This window comes from Dermochelys coriacea, chromosome 2 (genome assembly GCF_009764565.3).
Source record: "Dermochelys coriacea isolate rDerCor1 chromosome 2, rDerCor1.pri.v4, whole genome shotgun sequence".
Taxonomy (NCBI): Eukaryota; Metazoa; Chordata; order Testudines; family Dermochelyidae; genus Dermochelys; species Dermochelys coriacea.
The window spans coordinates 70280405-70298125 of record NC_050069.1 but is presented as its reverse complement, the minus strand read 5'-3'; the positions used below and the strand labels follow the sequence as shown (position 1 = coordinate 70298125).

General features: G+C 40.1%; 1 protein-coding gene across 1 annotated transcript in view; it reads left to right on the top strand.

Moving 5' to 3' along the window:
• Window positions 1-5603, top strand: part of RP1 (RP1 axonemal microtubule associated) — a 264400-nt gene extending 258797 nt beyond the window's left edge. The window contains exons 56-58 of the mRNA XM_043507860.1: window positions 80-158; window positions 3517-3592; window positions 5468-5603. Of these exons, the coding sequence (XP_043363795.1) occupies window positions 80-158; window positions 3517-3592; window positions 5468-5522 (210 nt within the window). The 3' untranslated portion in view covers window positions 5523-5603. The remainder of the gene's footprint in view (window positions 1-79; window positions 159-3516; window positions 3593-5467) is intronic.
• Window positions 5604-17721: the final 12118 nt, after the last annotated feature.

Here is a 17721-nt window from a genome sequence, read left to right as displayed (position 1 = left end):
AAATGAGCTAGGCAAGCAGGCTACTTTACAGACTTTTACTTGTTATATTTTAATAGCTGCCTCTTTTTCAATTTTGAAGATTGACATATTCAGGATTAAAACAAAGAGTTTAGGAAGCCTGCGTTCAATTGAAATTGGCCATGATGGGAAAGAATTTGGTAAGTACTCTCTATATGTTTTCAATATGTTTGTAAGCAGAATATAGATTTTAAGGATCTGCTTGACATTTGGAAATGCCTGTAACCTCATTGCAACTGATATAGAGCTTGCTCCTTAGCTGGAGTAAATCCATGTAGCAATGGAGTCACACTGATTTACACTAGCTGAGGATCTAGCCCATTGTTTATAAAACAAACGTATCACATTGGCATACTTTTGCATCTCTCAATGTCTGATCCTGCAGTCATTATTCACCCCAAACTCCTACTAAATACTGCAGGATTAAGCCCTAAAAGTAAAGACTAGATTGAAACATTTGTATATTTTGGCGCATTATCTAAAAAATCAAAGAGAGAGACTGTAAGAATTGGTTTGTTTAGAAGTTTGAATTGAAGACAACATGTAGCACCAGAGAGAACACCAAGCCATATTTAACTATGCAACATTAGTATTCCATAAGACCAGACGTTAACAAAGCAAAAGAAGTAATACTCCCAGGATATACTGTCTTGAACTTATATTGTTTGAGTTAACAGTCCTAGTGAAAAAAAAAGTACACTAGAAATATAAAATTGGAATCAGAGAACAACCTATAGCTTGAATCTAAGAAATCTGTACTGAGATATTCTGGTCAGATCACTCAGCTAAAACTCTCTTATCTGATGTGACAAAAATCAATTGATATTGATCCCAATGCTTTAATTAAAAAGCCAAATAAAATTCACATTTATTTGACAACGTGGGCCATTAGAAGAGGTCACAAGTTTATCATAACTAGGAAGCACTGACAAATCTGTGATGATGGCAGGTCCTGCTGACTCCAAGGTTGGACAATTTTTTGCTAACTTTGTCACAACCCACACAACATTGTATCATTGTCTTTTGGAAGCTGTATGACCTAGAAATTTTGCAATGATTGTTCATCAGAGTGGGCTGATGGCTAATTTGGAATTTTTTAAAAAAAGTATCTATTAAAATATCTATAATAAATAAAATCCCACTACTCCCCCTCCTTCTGTTTATTTTCTCCCTCAACCTTTCATCTTAATGCTCCTTTTTATTTAATATTAATAATAATAATCATAATGTTACAGTGGTGCTTAGAGACTCCAACAGAACTTGGGGTACTATTGTGCTCGCTGCTGAATACACACACATAGTAAGAAATTATTCCTTTCCTAAATAATTTAGTCTAAATAGACAAGTCTGGCAAAGGAAAGGAAGGATTATTATCCTCATTTTACAGATGGGGAACTAAGGTCCTGGGAAATTCACAGAGGGTCACACAGAAGTCCATAGCAGAGCCAGGAATTGAATCCACGTCTTCTGAATCCCAATCCAGCACCTCCACAACAAGACTATCTTTCCTCTCTGGGTCCTTGCACCTTACGCCACATTTGATAGTGCTGACCCCTATGCTCTGAACAGTCGCTGTGTTGTCATCCCACCTAACTCCCTCACTTCGTCCTTCAAATCTCTCCCTAAAACTCTCTTCAAGCAACACTTATGATTATTATTATTACATATATTACCATAGTGTCTAGGAGCCCCAGACCTGGCCCAGGACCCCATTGTGCTAGGCGCTGTACAAACACAGAACAAAAAGACTATTCCCACCCCAAAGAAAACACTTCCTTTCTGCTACACATTATCTGTAACCCCCACACTCTCCTTTAACATAAATGCGACACAGTGTTCTGTTTTACATTTGTTGATGTTGTCTAATATATACCGTGATTCAACAAGCCCCCCAAGCATGGAACTCTCACTGAAGTCAATTGGAGTTCCCTGGATCACAGTAAAGCCCTAGTCTGTAAACTCTTCAGGATAGCGGCAATGCCTTCCTCTGTGTGTGTGTGTGTGTGTGTGTGTGTGTGTGTGTGTGTGTGACAGAGAGAGAGATTTTTAATAATCACTAATAAAGTGCACGAGTCACAGAGATTTCCATGAAATGTCATATCTTATGAGTAGTGTCTGTGATATATGAAACAATTCAGAAGATGTAATTAGAAGAGTACCAAAAGTACTTCACTATTTCTATAAGTGACTCTTGGGAACTAGAGACTGAGAATGTGGGCATCCTTATATCCTAGGTTCTACATAATTATCAGTTAATAACCATTCATGAGCAATAAGAAACTTTGGCAAGCTTTGACCTTTTTATGCAAATAGGTGAGATTCTGCAAAATATTTTGTGAAGGATTTTTTGTCCTGTTTTATACTCCTGTCCATGGTTCTGCAAATCAGATTAAAGGATTATAAAATTGTATCTTATTCCCAAAACTTACAAATTATGCACAGAGACACCCATATACAATTTCAACAAATAATAGTATTTTTTCTATTTGGCTTCCAAGTGCATACATGAAATACTTCTACAGTCAAACCCAACTTCTAAAGAACAAACATCAAGACAGTAATGATGTATTCACTACAGTAAAAACAGTGTTCACACTGTAATATTAAATGAAACAAGGAGCGCTGTGGCATAAATCAACTGTGGAGCAGGATCACAAATATTTCTCAATTTGGCAAAACATTCCCAAAAGGCACCAATTTGTTTAAAGATGAAAACTTCCATAATGAAAACTTGAAAGATGTTTGTTCAAAGTCTTATGTGTAGAGTTCTTCACCTCTGAAGATCATGAACTCCCTAATTGCCTTCTGTTGCTATAGGCCTCCACTGAAGTTCCATAGACTTCAGTAGAACTTATGCACATGCTTAAAGTTAACCACATCTTTGAGAGTTCTCCTGAATAGGGTGATTTTCTGAATTAGACCTAACATTCATACTCGTCAGTTAGTTTGCACAAATCTAAATAAATTCATTAAAAAGAAAAAAAAAAGCCAAAAAGCCTTGTTTTCCCATTGCTTTATTAAGAGCATTGTATTTCCTTAAGGATTGTTTCTACTTACAAATTCTCTCAGGTTTTTTTTTATTATTACTTTGGAAGCTAATGTAGATCAAAATACATTAGCCATGTAGTATGTTCTTAGATAACATTTCACACTGGAAAAAACCAGCAAAATCTAATTTCAAGAATTTGTGCCATATGGCTGTGCACTCTGCTTCATTTAACTTACTAACTGCTCCTTTCAGTGCTGAAAAAATGATTTTAGATGTAATCAAAGCTTACCTTTTTATTTTCTGTCAAAAACATCAAGGGAATGTTCTTTAAAAATGAAGAAGACTTGTTAATAACTTGGATTGTCTGTGTTTCAGTTTTGTTATTTATATTGGATACATGTAATGGTGCTGAATCACAGAAGGACTGGAAAATGAAACTTTTTTTTTATACTTTGTTTGCATTTGAGTTACATTAAATGTCTGCTTGCTCTCTTTTTTCCCTTCTATAGCAAGTGGCTGGTTTCTGGAAAAAGTAGAAATCACAGATGCATCTACAAATGAAGTGTATTGCTTCAACTGCAGCAGGTCTGTAAGCCAATACATTAAATGTCTTCATTATCTGGGATGCTATTTTCTTAATAACATGTACTGCAAACTGTACTTTATATTTTCACAATTGCTTTTTTAAAAACATTCAGTTTCAGGGTCTATTTATCTGTTTGGAAGAGGGGCCATGAGATTTATTTAGCCATACAAGGTTAAAGCTAAAAGGAAGGCTTTTTCATGCAAGTGGGACTCACAGAAAATCATAAAACTAATTATGGGATTGATCTGAAAAAGCAGTGAAGGGATTGGTTAAGACTAGTACTGTACAAGCAGAAACCCATCCTAAACCTTAAGTATTAATGACATACTGATAATTCACAGCTATTCATAAATATGTGTCAGATAAATTGAAGCCATACGCTTGTTTCTCAGAATTGAAATTATAACTGAATGATAACTTTAGTGTGATATTCCCTGCAATACACTGAATTCTTAGCCTTTATATAGAGCTTCAAATTAAACACTAGTAAAGATTTATGTTTATGTGTTCCTCCATTTCTAGATGCAAAATATAATTTTAATGTAGTCTCAGAACAAAGAAGTATAAAAATTAGACAAGTTTACTGCTTTTAGAGAGAGGGTTATAGTGTAGTGGTCCAAAAACAGGTTTGGGAACCAAGAAAGTCCGATTCTGATCCTGACTCTAAATACTTCTGTGAACTTGGGCAAGTCACTAAGGCCAAAAAATTCAAAATATCCTGTGATTTTAGATGTCTTGGTCTTTTGGATATTTAGCTTCAGACTTCTAGGGTCTAATTATCAGAAGTGTTGAGCACCTCTAACTCCCATTGACTTTGGCTGGAGTTGTGAGTTCCCAGTAGTTGTGAAAAAGTCCTAGGTGTTTCAAGTTGAGCATCCAAAATTAGTGGAGACTTGTAAAAAAGGTTAGTCTTACTCTCTCTTTTCCAGTTATTCCTTATATAAAATAAGATACCATGGTGATGGGTGTACTAAAGAAACATGGATGGATTTTGTATATAGGTATAGGACCAGATTCTGACTGTGTCCGTCATCTACTGGGCTGATTGTAGTATCCTGATTATGAGGTTGGTGTTGGCCCTGACGTTTTACAGCAGAGTCAGGTCTATGGCTCCCAGCAGCCATTACACCAGCCAATATTAGAAGGAGCTTAATAGCACTCCAGCTAAGTCCCATTCTACTCCCTGACACAGCTGCATGAGTAACTGGTGATTAATTGTCTCCACAGCAGCTGGTAACACCCCTTTTTTGCCCCCTGGGAATTCCAGCACCTTTGCTATACCAGAGCAACAAAGGGGCCAGATCACCCAAGAGAATCTAGCCCATCCAACATACTTCACAGAAGGGTTGAAAGTCTTAGTTATTTTTAAAGCTTTTTGAAGACAAAAATTGCTACCTATAAAGTAGTATGTATTAACATTAGTATTTCATCTGTACATTTTAACTTTTGGATCCAGTCCTGTTTCCACTGAAGTCAGTGGCAAAGCTTCCACTGGCTTTACTGGAGAAGAACTGGGCTGTTGTGGAAATCAGGGTGCGGGGGGATGTCTATGGGCCAATAAAGAAGCATCAGATTTAAATAGTATCATTCTTAGCCCTAGGAATATGATATGATGTACAATAATCTGTTAAAATATTTTTTCTTAATCTAAAATGACCAAGATTTGTGCCCCTCAGTGAAATCATCCATTTGTAGCTTATCTATACAGTGCTTTTTTTCTTTTGGCTCACTTCTGCTCCTGTTAAAGTCAATGCCAAATTTCTCATTGAAATCAGAAGGAGCAGAAGCAGGCCCTTATTCCTTGTCTGTCTGTTGGGTTTCAGATATACTGTACCTAATGTACCAATTAGGGGTTTTTATATTTTTCCTTCAAGGTGGCTTGCTGAGAATGAAAATGATGGACGCACTGTAGTGCAGCTTTATGCATAATCTAGGATTCACAGTGCACCTTGATTATCACCACAAAAGGTTTTCCTCCTTCCCCCACTCCTTTCTGCTGGTAATAGCTCATCTTAAGTGATCACTCTCCTTATAGTGTGTATGATAAAACCCATTGTTTCATGTTCTCTGTGTGTGTATATAAATCTCCGCACTGTATTTTCCACCAAATGCATCCGATGAAGTGGGCTGTAGCTCACGAAAGCTTATGCTCAAATAAATTTGTTACTCTCTAAGGTGCCACAAGTACTCCTTTTCTTTTTTGTGAAGACAGACTAACACAGCTGCTACTCTGAAACAGTGACTATGCTGCTTCTTCAGATTCATGCTGATTTGTTTTATTTGTATTTTATAAAGATGAAGGTACTGTAATTATTATGGAGAACTGTCAAAACAATGACAGGTTTCAGAGTAGCAGCCGTGTTAGTCTGTATTCGCAAAAAGAAAAGGAGTACTTGTGGCACCTTAGAGACTAACAAATTTATTAGAGCATAAGCTTTTGTGAGCTACAGCTCACTTCAAATGCATCCGATGAAGTGAGCTGTAGCTCACGAAAGCTTATGCTCTAATAAATGTGTTAGTCTCTAAGGTGCCACAAGTACTCCTTTTCTTTTTGTCAAAACAATAGATTCAAAACATCAGTGGAGATTAAATAGGTCTAATGTGAACAACACATTGCAACCCTACTAGGAATTCTTAACAGTTTTGCATAATTGAACTGTAAATAAAGCAGAAATTTAGAGCTATACCATGGTTTTCTGAATTTGATACGTGCATTCACAGGATGCGGCATATGTAGTAGCATTTAGGAAAACAATTTTTGTTTGGTGATTTGTATAAGTGTATTAATCATAGTTAATACTTGTGTAAAATCTGTTTCAGGATCAATATTTATTAAAATTTATATTTTCTCATCACTTTTTAAACAAAACAGACACCTCTTTCACACCACCATGCATTTTGTGTCCCATTACTGCACCTCCACAATACTAAACCCATGGAAAAAATTGTCATCTTGGCTCTGTCTTCACTGAACAATTCACATCCATTATTTAGTTCTTCCTGTGTATGCAGGCCTCCCATTGACATTTGATGCATAATCTTTTGGAGAATACTGATCCAGGAACCTTTGGATCCCAAGGCTCTACCTACTGAGAAACCTACAAGAGAATTTCCATCAGCTGTCATTAGTAATAGTCATTACATCCTCTTTCTGGCTTTTAACTGCTGTCAGAGAAAAATCTTAACACCTTCCCTTTCCCACAATTCTGAATTGCAACATGCTCAAAATAATAATAATAATTAATAATAAATAATGCATTTATGGCTGAATATGTTGTTATTTACGAACTCACTATCTGTTTATTTTGACTTTACCAGTGTTGTTGCTTCTAGTGTTCATAGAAGAGATGGGCCTAAAACAAAATCATGAATTGAACACTACTTGATCAGAATACAAACCCAGTTCTAGATGTGAATTTTGGAAGGTGCCCCTTCCTTTTTGAAGGTCAACCCCAAATCCTGGCTCTTAACACTCCTAAATTTTGGGTATGTCTACACTGCAGCTGAGAGCATGCTTCCCAGAATGGGTAGACAGACATGCTAGCTTTGCTTAAGCTAGTGTAACTCAACACACTTCCTGGATGTGGTGTTCTTTCCCATCTAGTGGCACTGAGACCACTTAGAGAGAGCGAGAGAAATTAATGAGTTTGCTCTACAGCCTTAGCTAATAGCTACTTGGCTTTCAGCTCATGTGGTAGAGGCTCATGCACTAAGCTCCAGAGGTCCCTGGTTCAATCCTGCCTGCTGTTGGAGTCTGTGGAGGTTACACTAGCACACTAAAAACAGCAATGTAGTCCATGGTAACATAGGCAGTGGCTCAGGATATGTCTACAGTATGAAATTATTTCCAAATTATTCTGTTCAAATTTTCGGAAGCTATTTTACACATTCGGTCTTCTGTGTCCCCACTAAAGTGCATGGATTCGACCAAGTGTGTCCACAGTACCAAGGCTAGCATCGAATGTCGGAGCGGTGCACTGTGGGTAGCTATCCCACAGTTCCCGCAGTCCCCGCTGCCCATTGGAATTCTGGATTAAGCTCCCTGTTCATGATGGGGCAAAAACATTCTCACAGGTGTTTCGGGGTGTGTGTCATCAGTTGCTCCTCCCTTCGTGAAAGCTATGGCAGAAAATCATTTCATGCCTTGTTGGCGTGCAGACGCCATACTGCTTTCAGCAGACGGTGCACCGCTGCTCTCCTGCTACTATGAATCCACCTCTAATTTCCTCTCATCTTCCTATGTAATCTCTACTATCTACTCTTTCTCTTCCCCATTGAACGCTTCCGCTGCCAACTGTGCTCGGCCATTGTGAACCGAGCAGCACAGCTTCCGCCACCAACTCTGCTCTCCCCCTATTGGCGCGCTTCCGAGCTTCTCCATGTTGTCTGCATTATCCAGCAGTGTGTGCAGTACCTGCAAAACTGGGCAAGGAAGTGATGACAGCGCGATTACAATAGTGATGAGGACATGGATACAGACATTCCTAGAAGCACAGCATATGGCGATTGGGAGATCATGGTAGTGTTGGGCCAGGTACATGCCATGGAACACCGATTCTGGGCCCGGCAAACAAGCACTGACTGGTGGGACCGCATAGTGTTGCAGGTAGGGATGATTCCCAGTGGCTAAGAAACTTTCATATGCGTAGGGCCACTTTCATGGAACTTTGTGACTTGCTGTCCCCTGCCCTGAAGTGCAAAGACACCAGAATGAGAGCAGCCCTCACAGTTGAGAAGTGAGTGGCCATAGCCCTGTGGAAGCTTGCAATGCCTGACAGCTACCGGTCAGTCGGAAATCAGTTTGGAGTGGGCAAATCTCCTGTGGGGGCTGCTGTGCTGCAAGTAGCCAACACAATCATTGACCAGCTGCTATCAAGGGTAGTGACTTTGGGAAATGTGCAGACCATTGTGGATGGTTTGAATGCGCTGGGGTTCCCTAACTGCGGCAGGGCGATAGATGGAACGCATATTTCTATCTTGGCCCTGGAACACCGGGGCGGCCAGCACATAAACCGCAAGGGGTACTTTTCCATGGTGCTGCAAGCACTGGTGGATCACAAGGGACATTTCACCGACATCAACGTGGGATGGCTGGGAAAGATGCATGATGGTCACATCTTCAGGAACTCTGGTCTGTTTGAACAGCTGCAGGAAGGAACTTACTTCCCAGACCAGAAAATTACTTTTGGGGATATTGAAAGGCCTATAGTTATCCTCGGGGACCCAGCCTATCCCTTAATGCCACGGGTCATGAAGCCATACACAGGAACCCTGGACAGTAGTAAGGAGCAATTCAACTGTAGGCTGAGCAAGTGCAGAATGGTGGTAGAATGTGCATTTGGATGTTTGAAAGCGCACTGGCACAGTTTACTGACTCAGTTAGATCTCAGCACAACCAATATTCCAACAGTAATTGCTCTTTGTTGTGTGCTCCACAATATCTGTGAGAGTAAGGAGGAGATATTTATGGCAGGGTGGGAGGTTGAGGCAACTCGCCTGGTGGCCAATTTTGCACAACCAGATAACAGGGTGATTAGAAGAGCGCAGCAGGGTGCGCTGCACATCAGAGAAGCTTTGAAATCCAGTTTCATGACTGGCCAGGGTACGGTGTGACAGTTGTGTTTGTTTCTCTTAAAGTTACCCACCCCCTATATATATGAAAGGAAATAAAGTCACAGTTGTTTAAAAAACATTCTTTATTATTTGTTGCACAAAACATTCAGAGAAATCAGAAGCTAGACGGGGGAGGGAGGGTATTGGGTTAGGGTGGTAGAGGAGGAGGGAAGGACAAGTCCAGAAACCAAATCAAAATTTAGGATATGCCAACTTTCTGCTGCTTGTGCAATCCTCTGGGGTTAACTGTGTGGGTCACTGTAGCCTCCCCCTTCACCCCCCCCCCCCGTGTTTCTTGGGCATCTGGGTGAGGAGGCTATGGAACTTGGGGAGGAGGGAGGGCGGTTATACAGGGGCTGCAGCAGCAGTCTGTGGTCTTGTTGCCTTTCCTGTATTAGATCCACCATACAGCGGAACATGTCAGTTTCCTCTTCCATGAGCTTGACCATAGCATCCTGTCTGCTCTCATCGCACACGTCCCTCCTCTCTTCATATTCATGTAACGCTTTACGCGATTCCACAATTGTTTGCCTCCACGCATTCAACTGGGCCCTATCAGTGCAGGAGGACTGCATGAGCTTGGCAAACATATCGTCCCGAGTTCGTTTTTTCCGCCTTCTAATCTGGACCAGCTTCTGGGACGGAGTAGATAGGGGCCGCGTTGAAACATTTGCACCTGCTGCGGGAGGAGAAAAAGGGAGGGTAGTATTTTAAAATATACATTTTAGAGAACAAAGGGGACCCTTTCTTAGTGAAACAGGCAACTCATAGTACACAGCACATGTTCTTTCTGTACAAGGTCTCATTTTGCCTCTGATACTGAAGTGCCTGCCACTTTGGTGTGAGTAAGCCATCACATGCGGCCGGGCAACAGAATTCAGCTTGCAGGCAGGCATGGTAAGCCCTAGGGGCACATGGGGTTCTGCTTCGTCCACATTCATTTCAATGCTTTCAAACTGCTGGGCCCCCTTTACCATAGCAAGCAATGCCTGGTGGGTTTGCCATATAAAAGGAGGCCCTGCAGGCTCTCTGGGATGATTGCTTCACACAACATCCTCCCCCTGCGCCCCCCCATGTGGCTCCAATGAGGCTCTGAGCAGAGATGAGCCCTTTAAACTAAATGCAAACTGCCCAGCGTGGCTGGGTTTCCCCCCACCGCGTGGCTCCAATCAAGCTCTCACTCACCAGAAGTGCCTTCTACAGGGTCACGGTCCGGGAGCTTGCCTTGGGAGAGGCTATTGGCTCCAGCGTTAAGAATAGTTCCTGGCTAGGGGGGAAAACAGATTTCCCACTTGCCGCCTGTGCACTGTCCTCCTCTTCATCCTCCAAAAACTCCTCCTCCTTGCTCCGTGCAACTCCTCCCTTGCAGTAACCCAGAACTGCAATCTCGATTTTAGCGCTACTCCACTTGCTGAGGTGGAGTACAGAAATCAGATTAAAGAGCCCTTTAAATTGAAAAAACTGGTTTGGTCATGTGGATGGAATTAGTTTTATTTTGAAGCAACTCGGCGAATTCTGAAATAACCGCGTACTGTAGACCAGGCCTCAGGCTAGCCACCCACATATGTGGGTAGATTTGTGCTCAGGCAGCTAGTCCATGCTACCCTCACCTATGCTACTACTTTTAGCAAGCTAGCTCAAGCAGAGCTAGTGCATGTCTGTCTAGCTGAGCTAGGAATCATGATCCCAGGTGCAGTGTGGACATATCCTTTGAGGGGTTTAAAATCTAATTTTTGATCTGAATTTTATAGCATGGGCCTATCTCTCCTTCAGAGAACTGTTAGATTGTATGTTTTCAGTGATCACATCATACCTGTAGGTATTAAATTTATTTTTCATTTATTCTAATGAAGTAGTTCCATGTTTTCATTTTTTAAAAGTCCTGTGTTTATTTTCTCATGTTATTCTTTCAAATAAGGTATGTTGGCTGATATGTTCATGGGAAATGAAACCTAAGTGGCTATTTTGATTAAAACAAACAACAAAAACATCTTATGGGTATTGCAAGCTGAGTTCTGTTTTTATATACCTTGTTAATCATCATGCAGAAGATCTAATGTAGGATGTGATCTGACTGAGCAAGAAAACAGGGTCAATTTCTCTCTTCAGAAATCCTCTTTGTGCTTGCATTGCTAGCAGGCACACTGGAATGGATTTAAAACTGTATCCCCAGAGTGCACAGTTCAGCTACTTAGTATCAGTATTCATTACACTGAATCACTTTGTTGTGATCTACTATGTGATTTGTTCGTTATTATGTCTTTCATTAATAGTTTGTAACACTACTCTCTTTGATGCCGTTGCTGATTTATCAAGTGTAAATAGTGCCATCCTAATCAGTTTTCCATTACTAACGGTGAATACTTTCTTTCAGCAGCTGGCTGCTTTGTTGGAAAACGATTTCCTCTACCTGTACAGTGTACAAATAAGTGATTAGATTCACTCCTTTGAGTGCAGGGGAATGTAAACTATACCCCCTGCGATGGCGGGGGCAGCAACACAGGAAGAAGGTGCTTGAATACAAAGGCATGGCAGGGTACCTTCCACCTTGACAGGACTGCTTTAAATATCACAGAGATCTTAGTAGTAGAGGCTGCCCGGAAGGTGTGCTTAGTACAATTAATGTCTGACTTGGCCTCACCTACATGGTGGGCTTTGCTGACTTGTTCCAAGCTCTGCACTGTGGAGTATGCCACAGTGTCTGAAAGTGAATCCGGCCCAGTATAGGCATTCAGAGTGGATAAACCTATTTGTTTGTTTTTAAATCTCTTTCAAAACACCCTACTTGAAAGTGACAGGTCAATAGAAAGTTATAATTTCATATGCCCCGTTTGGAGTATTGTAATACCCTGGAGTAAAATTTTCAAAAATGCCAGACCCTCAAAGATAGTTAAGTGCCTAACTCCCATTGATTAAGTCAGTGGTTCTCAACAGGGCTGCACATACCCCTGGGGGTTGTGGCAAAATGGCCAGTGTTGGTATGGTGGGTCCCATGCTTTTTTTGGTGAGGGGGCTAGGACACTACCCCTTGCCCCTGCTCTTGGGGCACCGAGGGTCTCACTAATGGCCCCGGAAGGTGCTAGAGGAGGGAAGTGTGGGCAGGGGTCTGGGTCTGAGCCCCACCCCTTCTCAACCCTTGTGGGTTTCTTACCCCCTTCTGTAGAGTTACCCTCAGTCCTTGACACTAGGGGAGGGACTCTCCCTTCCTCGGGACTTTCAATTCTTCTTTTTCCCCTCCCCCATCCTTGCCTGAAGCAGGGTTGGGTTTTTTTTTTATTAGGTTCCTGACAGGGCCTTAATTGACTACAAGTGCTCCAATTAACCTGTAGTAACCTTCCCTAGTCTACAGGGAACCAAGCCTTAATTAGCCTAGGGTTTCTATATCTGCCCTCTCCTGCCCTTTTATTGCTCCCTGGCTTTGCTGTATCACAGGGTATTCAGAGGTTTTTCAAGAGGCACATCAAATCATCTAGATATTTGCCTAGTTTCACAATAGGCTACATAAAAAGCACCAGTGAAGTCAGTCAAACTGAACTTTCTTACAGATAATGATTTGTTTATTTCTGCTTTGTATACTGTACACTGAAAAGTAAGTACAATATTTATATTAAAATTGATTTATTTTATAATTGTATGGGGAAAATGAGAAAGTATACCCTTTTTCAGTAATAGTGTGTTGTGACACTTGTACTTTTGTGTCTGATTTTGTAAGAAAGTAGTTTTTAAGTGCAGTGTAACCTGGGAGTATGCAAGACAAATCAGACTCCTGAAAGGGGTACAGTACTCTGGAAAGGTTGAGGACCACTGGGTTAAGTGACTTAGGAGCCTAAGCCTCATTTACTTTCAATGATCTGTTGACTTTCTATGAAACTATGGTTGTTTACACTACAAGTGCTACAATGGCACAACTGTAGCATTGCAGCTATGCTACTGTAGATACTTACTACAATAACAGAAGGAGTTTTTCCATCAGTGTAATAAATCCACCCCTCAAGAGGTGGTAGCGAGGTTGATGGAGGAATTCTTCTGTTCCCTTAGAAGTGTCTCTCTAAGGAATGTGAATTTTTCACACCCTTGAGTGATGTAGCCAGGTCAACCTAAATTTTAGATGTAGGCCAGGCCTTAGGCTCCCAAGTGCCTAAGGCACAGGTTTTTAAAGGTATTTAGGTGGTGTTGCACTCAGCATTGCAATGCCTAACTGATTGAGGAGTATAAATCTTATTCTCAAAAGGAATTTATGCATGTAGGCTCCTAAGCCCCCTGTCAGTTGATGACCCCCTCCCCCTGCAGTGAAGCCTAGGCCTTAGACTCCTAGGTACTTAACTCTCTTCTGAAAAATGCAGTGTAGGCTCCTAAGTCAGTTAGGCACTGCAATGCTAAGTAGAGCAATGACAAAGGCCCAGATTTTTAAAGGCATTTAATCACTTAGAAGCTTTTAAAAATGTTACTCCTGAATATCTAGGATCATTTACATGGAAAAGAATTTTAGCATTCTACCTCTACTAATGCAGGATTCTGAAAGATCAGAGAATCTTTCTGTCATAGTTCTGTGTGAGTGGCATTAAGTGCAATGTTGGGAAAGTCCCTTCCTGTCTCTGGCCTGAATGCTTCAGAGGGAATAGTGTCTAGTGCTGAGGAATTCCAAGACAAAGAACTTGGTTAAGGTAGAATGAAGCTTGTATGTATCAGTAGAGAACTATTCATTTTAAACAGTGCTAGGATGTTGTGTTTATTTTTTTAAAAATTCAGGAACTACTTATACTGAAGATTAAAAACAAAACAAACGTCCCCAGAAAATTAGAACATTGTGCCCCATAAAAATCTAAGTGTCTGGAAATTCTCACTTAAGATTATAACAACACCCAACTTTAACTCTGCTCCTTACCTCACTTTTCCTCCTTAACTAAGTTTCACACTGTTTATATATGAATTACAATACTGTATTCATTCTTTGTACTCTGATATAACGTACAGCCACTTTTGTAGCCCTTTTCAGGTCCAGGAATATCTAAGGCTTATCTTGCTAGGGGGCATAAGGACTTGAAGGATTATGACTTTGGAAATGAATTGTCCAAAGCCAGGCTCTGATTGTCTTGTTGGGCCATTTAATGCTGTCACAGCTGTACACTAGCTCCCAGCACTGCACCACTGGAACCTCTTCACCAAAATGAAAAATAAAATACAATTATTTTACCAAGTAGGTAAAATGAGTGAAACAAAAGAGAAATAGAAAGTCAAAATCCTTCCCCTTTCTTTCTAATTTCTTTCCTATTTGACCTAATGTTTGCTTGCTGCTTTTGGAGTGGAGAGGGCAGTTAAAAGGTTTGTAACATGGTTTTGTAACAGATTTTGGCTGAAAATGTACCTAGTCCCTGTAATGCCCCCTCACATGCCTGCCTCTTCTGCTATCTCTAGTTATATATTTCAATGTAAAAGATAAGTCAACATGGAGTCAAGGTTTTTGACATCCGTCTAAAGAATGTATACTAAAACTTGAATTCAAGTTCTTTCATGAACTTTAGAAATCACTTCCTCTTTCATATGCAATATTCCTGTCAATGTGCTCACATAAGTAGGAATGAGATCATATTTCACATTACAGCCTTTACTGAGATCACAAAAATGAGTTTAGTTTTTCAGTGCATATAATTAAATATATTTAGATGCTTAAAATATGCATAGGTGATTTCTGAAGAACTCTGTATTAACATTCTATGCCTGATCCAGCAAGGTACTTAAGCCTAAATTAAAATACATGAGTAGTCCCACTGACATCCATGGGACCACTGGCATGCTTAAAGTTAGGCATGTGCATAAGTACTTTGTTGGTCTGGGGCCTACATCCTTACAAGATAGATCATTTGGGTTTGTATAATATGTGGCTGTGTGTTTTGTATACTCATACATACGCTATGAAAAATGGAATTACACAAAAGTAATGGATATATCAACAAACATCATCATATATAGCTATTACCAAACAAAATGATTTCTGAAACAATAAGAAAAATTTCAGGAAGACCTTTGTAAATCTATAAAAGGATTACAATATAAACACATCTGACTGACATCTGTTTTATGAACTTTAAAGGTATGCTTTTATTTCAGAAATGTTTCCATATGTACATCTGCATATGGTCCTACAAAAAAAGATTACATTGGTCTAGAGTAAGCAACATATGGTATGCTACTATCCAAATACATTGAATTTAGAAATTTATTAATCATTCCTTAAAGTAAAATATTCTAAGAAATAATACTGTGTACATGGTCAGAATTAATGTCGACTTGTGGATTCTGATTTCCTATTTGCTCATATAAGTGAGTTGATTGTCGGGGCACAGCAAGCTCCCAGTGGGGTTGCTAGCCAACCCAGCAAACTCAGCTGGGCTCACTGAGCCCCCTCCAAAGGGTTGCACTTCCTGATTAGACAGGGGAGCCAGTGGTCTCCTACTTAAACTACACAACAGCAGCATAGTGGTTGCTTAATGCATACCATACCTGCACCTGTGCTTATCCTGTCCTCACTTTTACTTCCCACTCCCAGCACTGTTCTGGTTTCTGGCTCCAACTCTTGGCTACATTCCCTGCCTATGACTCTGGCTTACCCTTTGGTTTAGGGCTTGGCCCCGGTTCTGACCTTTGGCTTGGCCACTTTACCCTGACTCTGGCTTCTTCTTTGCATGGGTGCTAAATCTCTGGATCTTTGCTTGTCAGTACCAGAACTGCCATGATATCCATCAGGCAAGATCCTACTCCAGCTGCTAGGTAGGCTGCTCATGCCCTAGAAGCTTACATTTATTGACTGAAATACTCTATATTGGCTTCACCATAATAAAATGCCTTTCCCATCTACAGTAAAGTGTGGAAGTCATAAAGGGTATTTGTTGTCACATGAATTGGAATACATGAAAAATTAGGGGGAAAATGTAAATGAATCTTTTATTATGTGAATATGAAACTAAACACATATCCTATTCTGCTGACTTTACCATTATCTATACATGTGGTAAATTTGTAGTTTTTTTAATTAAAAAAAAACAAATTAAAAGGTCCTAACTAGTGAAAATTTTGTAACATGGTTATTGCTTCTAACATTAAACTTTTTAAAAAAGATACGCCTCTACCAACTGCATTTTAGTCAAAATAGAATCCTACTTACTGTCTTAACTATGTAAAAGCTATTGAAGCTCTAAGGTAAGACAGAAAGTCAGTGACACAAGAGGATAGAAGGCTTGATTCAGCTTGATTCTCCATAATGTAACACCAGTTTTATGCACTGGAATTACACTAGCAGAAGACCAGAGCAATGCAGTGGAGAATCAGGCAACAAGAAATGGACTGTCTGATCCTCCCAGTTATTATAAGTATCAAAAGCTGAATGTTAGTTGAGTTACAACTGAAATCACCCAACAAATGTATCTGAGCTGGAAAAAGCTGCTTCCTTATAGGTTAGAAGAAAAGATGGAAAGGAATATTGCCCTGAAGCAAGAGGTCATGAGTGTCAAAAGTATTGCCAAACAAATGGAAACAGCTTTGGTAAAGGTATTGATCTATGCATGCAGAAATTGACTAATCTTAAGGCAGAGTGAGGGAACTGAGAGCAAAACCAGGAATCAAATGCATCAAAATAGACCTCCTTGATATAGCTAAATAAGACTGTAGGAGAGTTGTGTGTGAGAATCTGAAAAAGTTAGAAAATACCATAAAGGAAAGGGAAGAAGATGTATTCTTTAGAAGATTGGAACTAGAGAGGGCATTTCCTTGACTTTTGGAGCTGACTTGCTCAAGGCCCCCGGTTCAGGAACACAGAGAACCAAATACAAAAGCACAGGAATAAATTTTTTTTCTTAAAATAGAAAGATGATCTGGGAAAGAGAAAGAAGCAGATGGAGCTGTTGAGACCTATAACAAAGCAAAAGATGTTATACCTAAGAAAATACAGCCCTAGAAGAGTGAGATTTTTGCAAAGAAGCAGCTTTGCATGGCTTATGAAGCAGGTGTAGTGATGGCTGCAATCACAGTAATTATCCTTGAATTATATTTTGTAATGAATAGAATAGGATTCAGAAGTGATCTTGCTGAATGCACACTAGTTTATATACTGTGCATATACAAATTATCTTGTTATACTGATATAACCCTGTTTAAGGTATATTGGAATAACAGAGTGAAGAATACTTTGATCTCCAGCACTTGCATATTGCTTGGGATGTTTCCATTATGTATCTAGTTGAGAAGAAAAGAAAGAAACTGCTCTGGTAGCGTAAAGGGGCCTTAAAGTAGATGTAGTATTATGCTTACTTCCACTACAAGGCCACATCTACACCACAAAGGGGGCTTAGTGTAAATGAAAAAGCCAGTGCATAGTGCCAACAGCTGAAAGTGGAAAACTATACTACTCTGCTCAGAACCAGAGCACTAGTCTAATGCATGGGGGGAGGGGAGAACTCTTCTTGTTGCACAGTTCCATGGCTAGAACAGTGAATGAAATGGAAATGTATCCTGTCAAAGG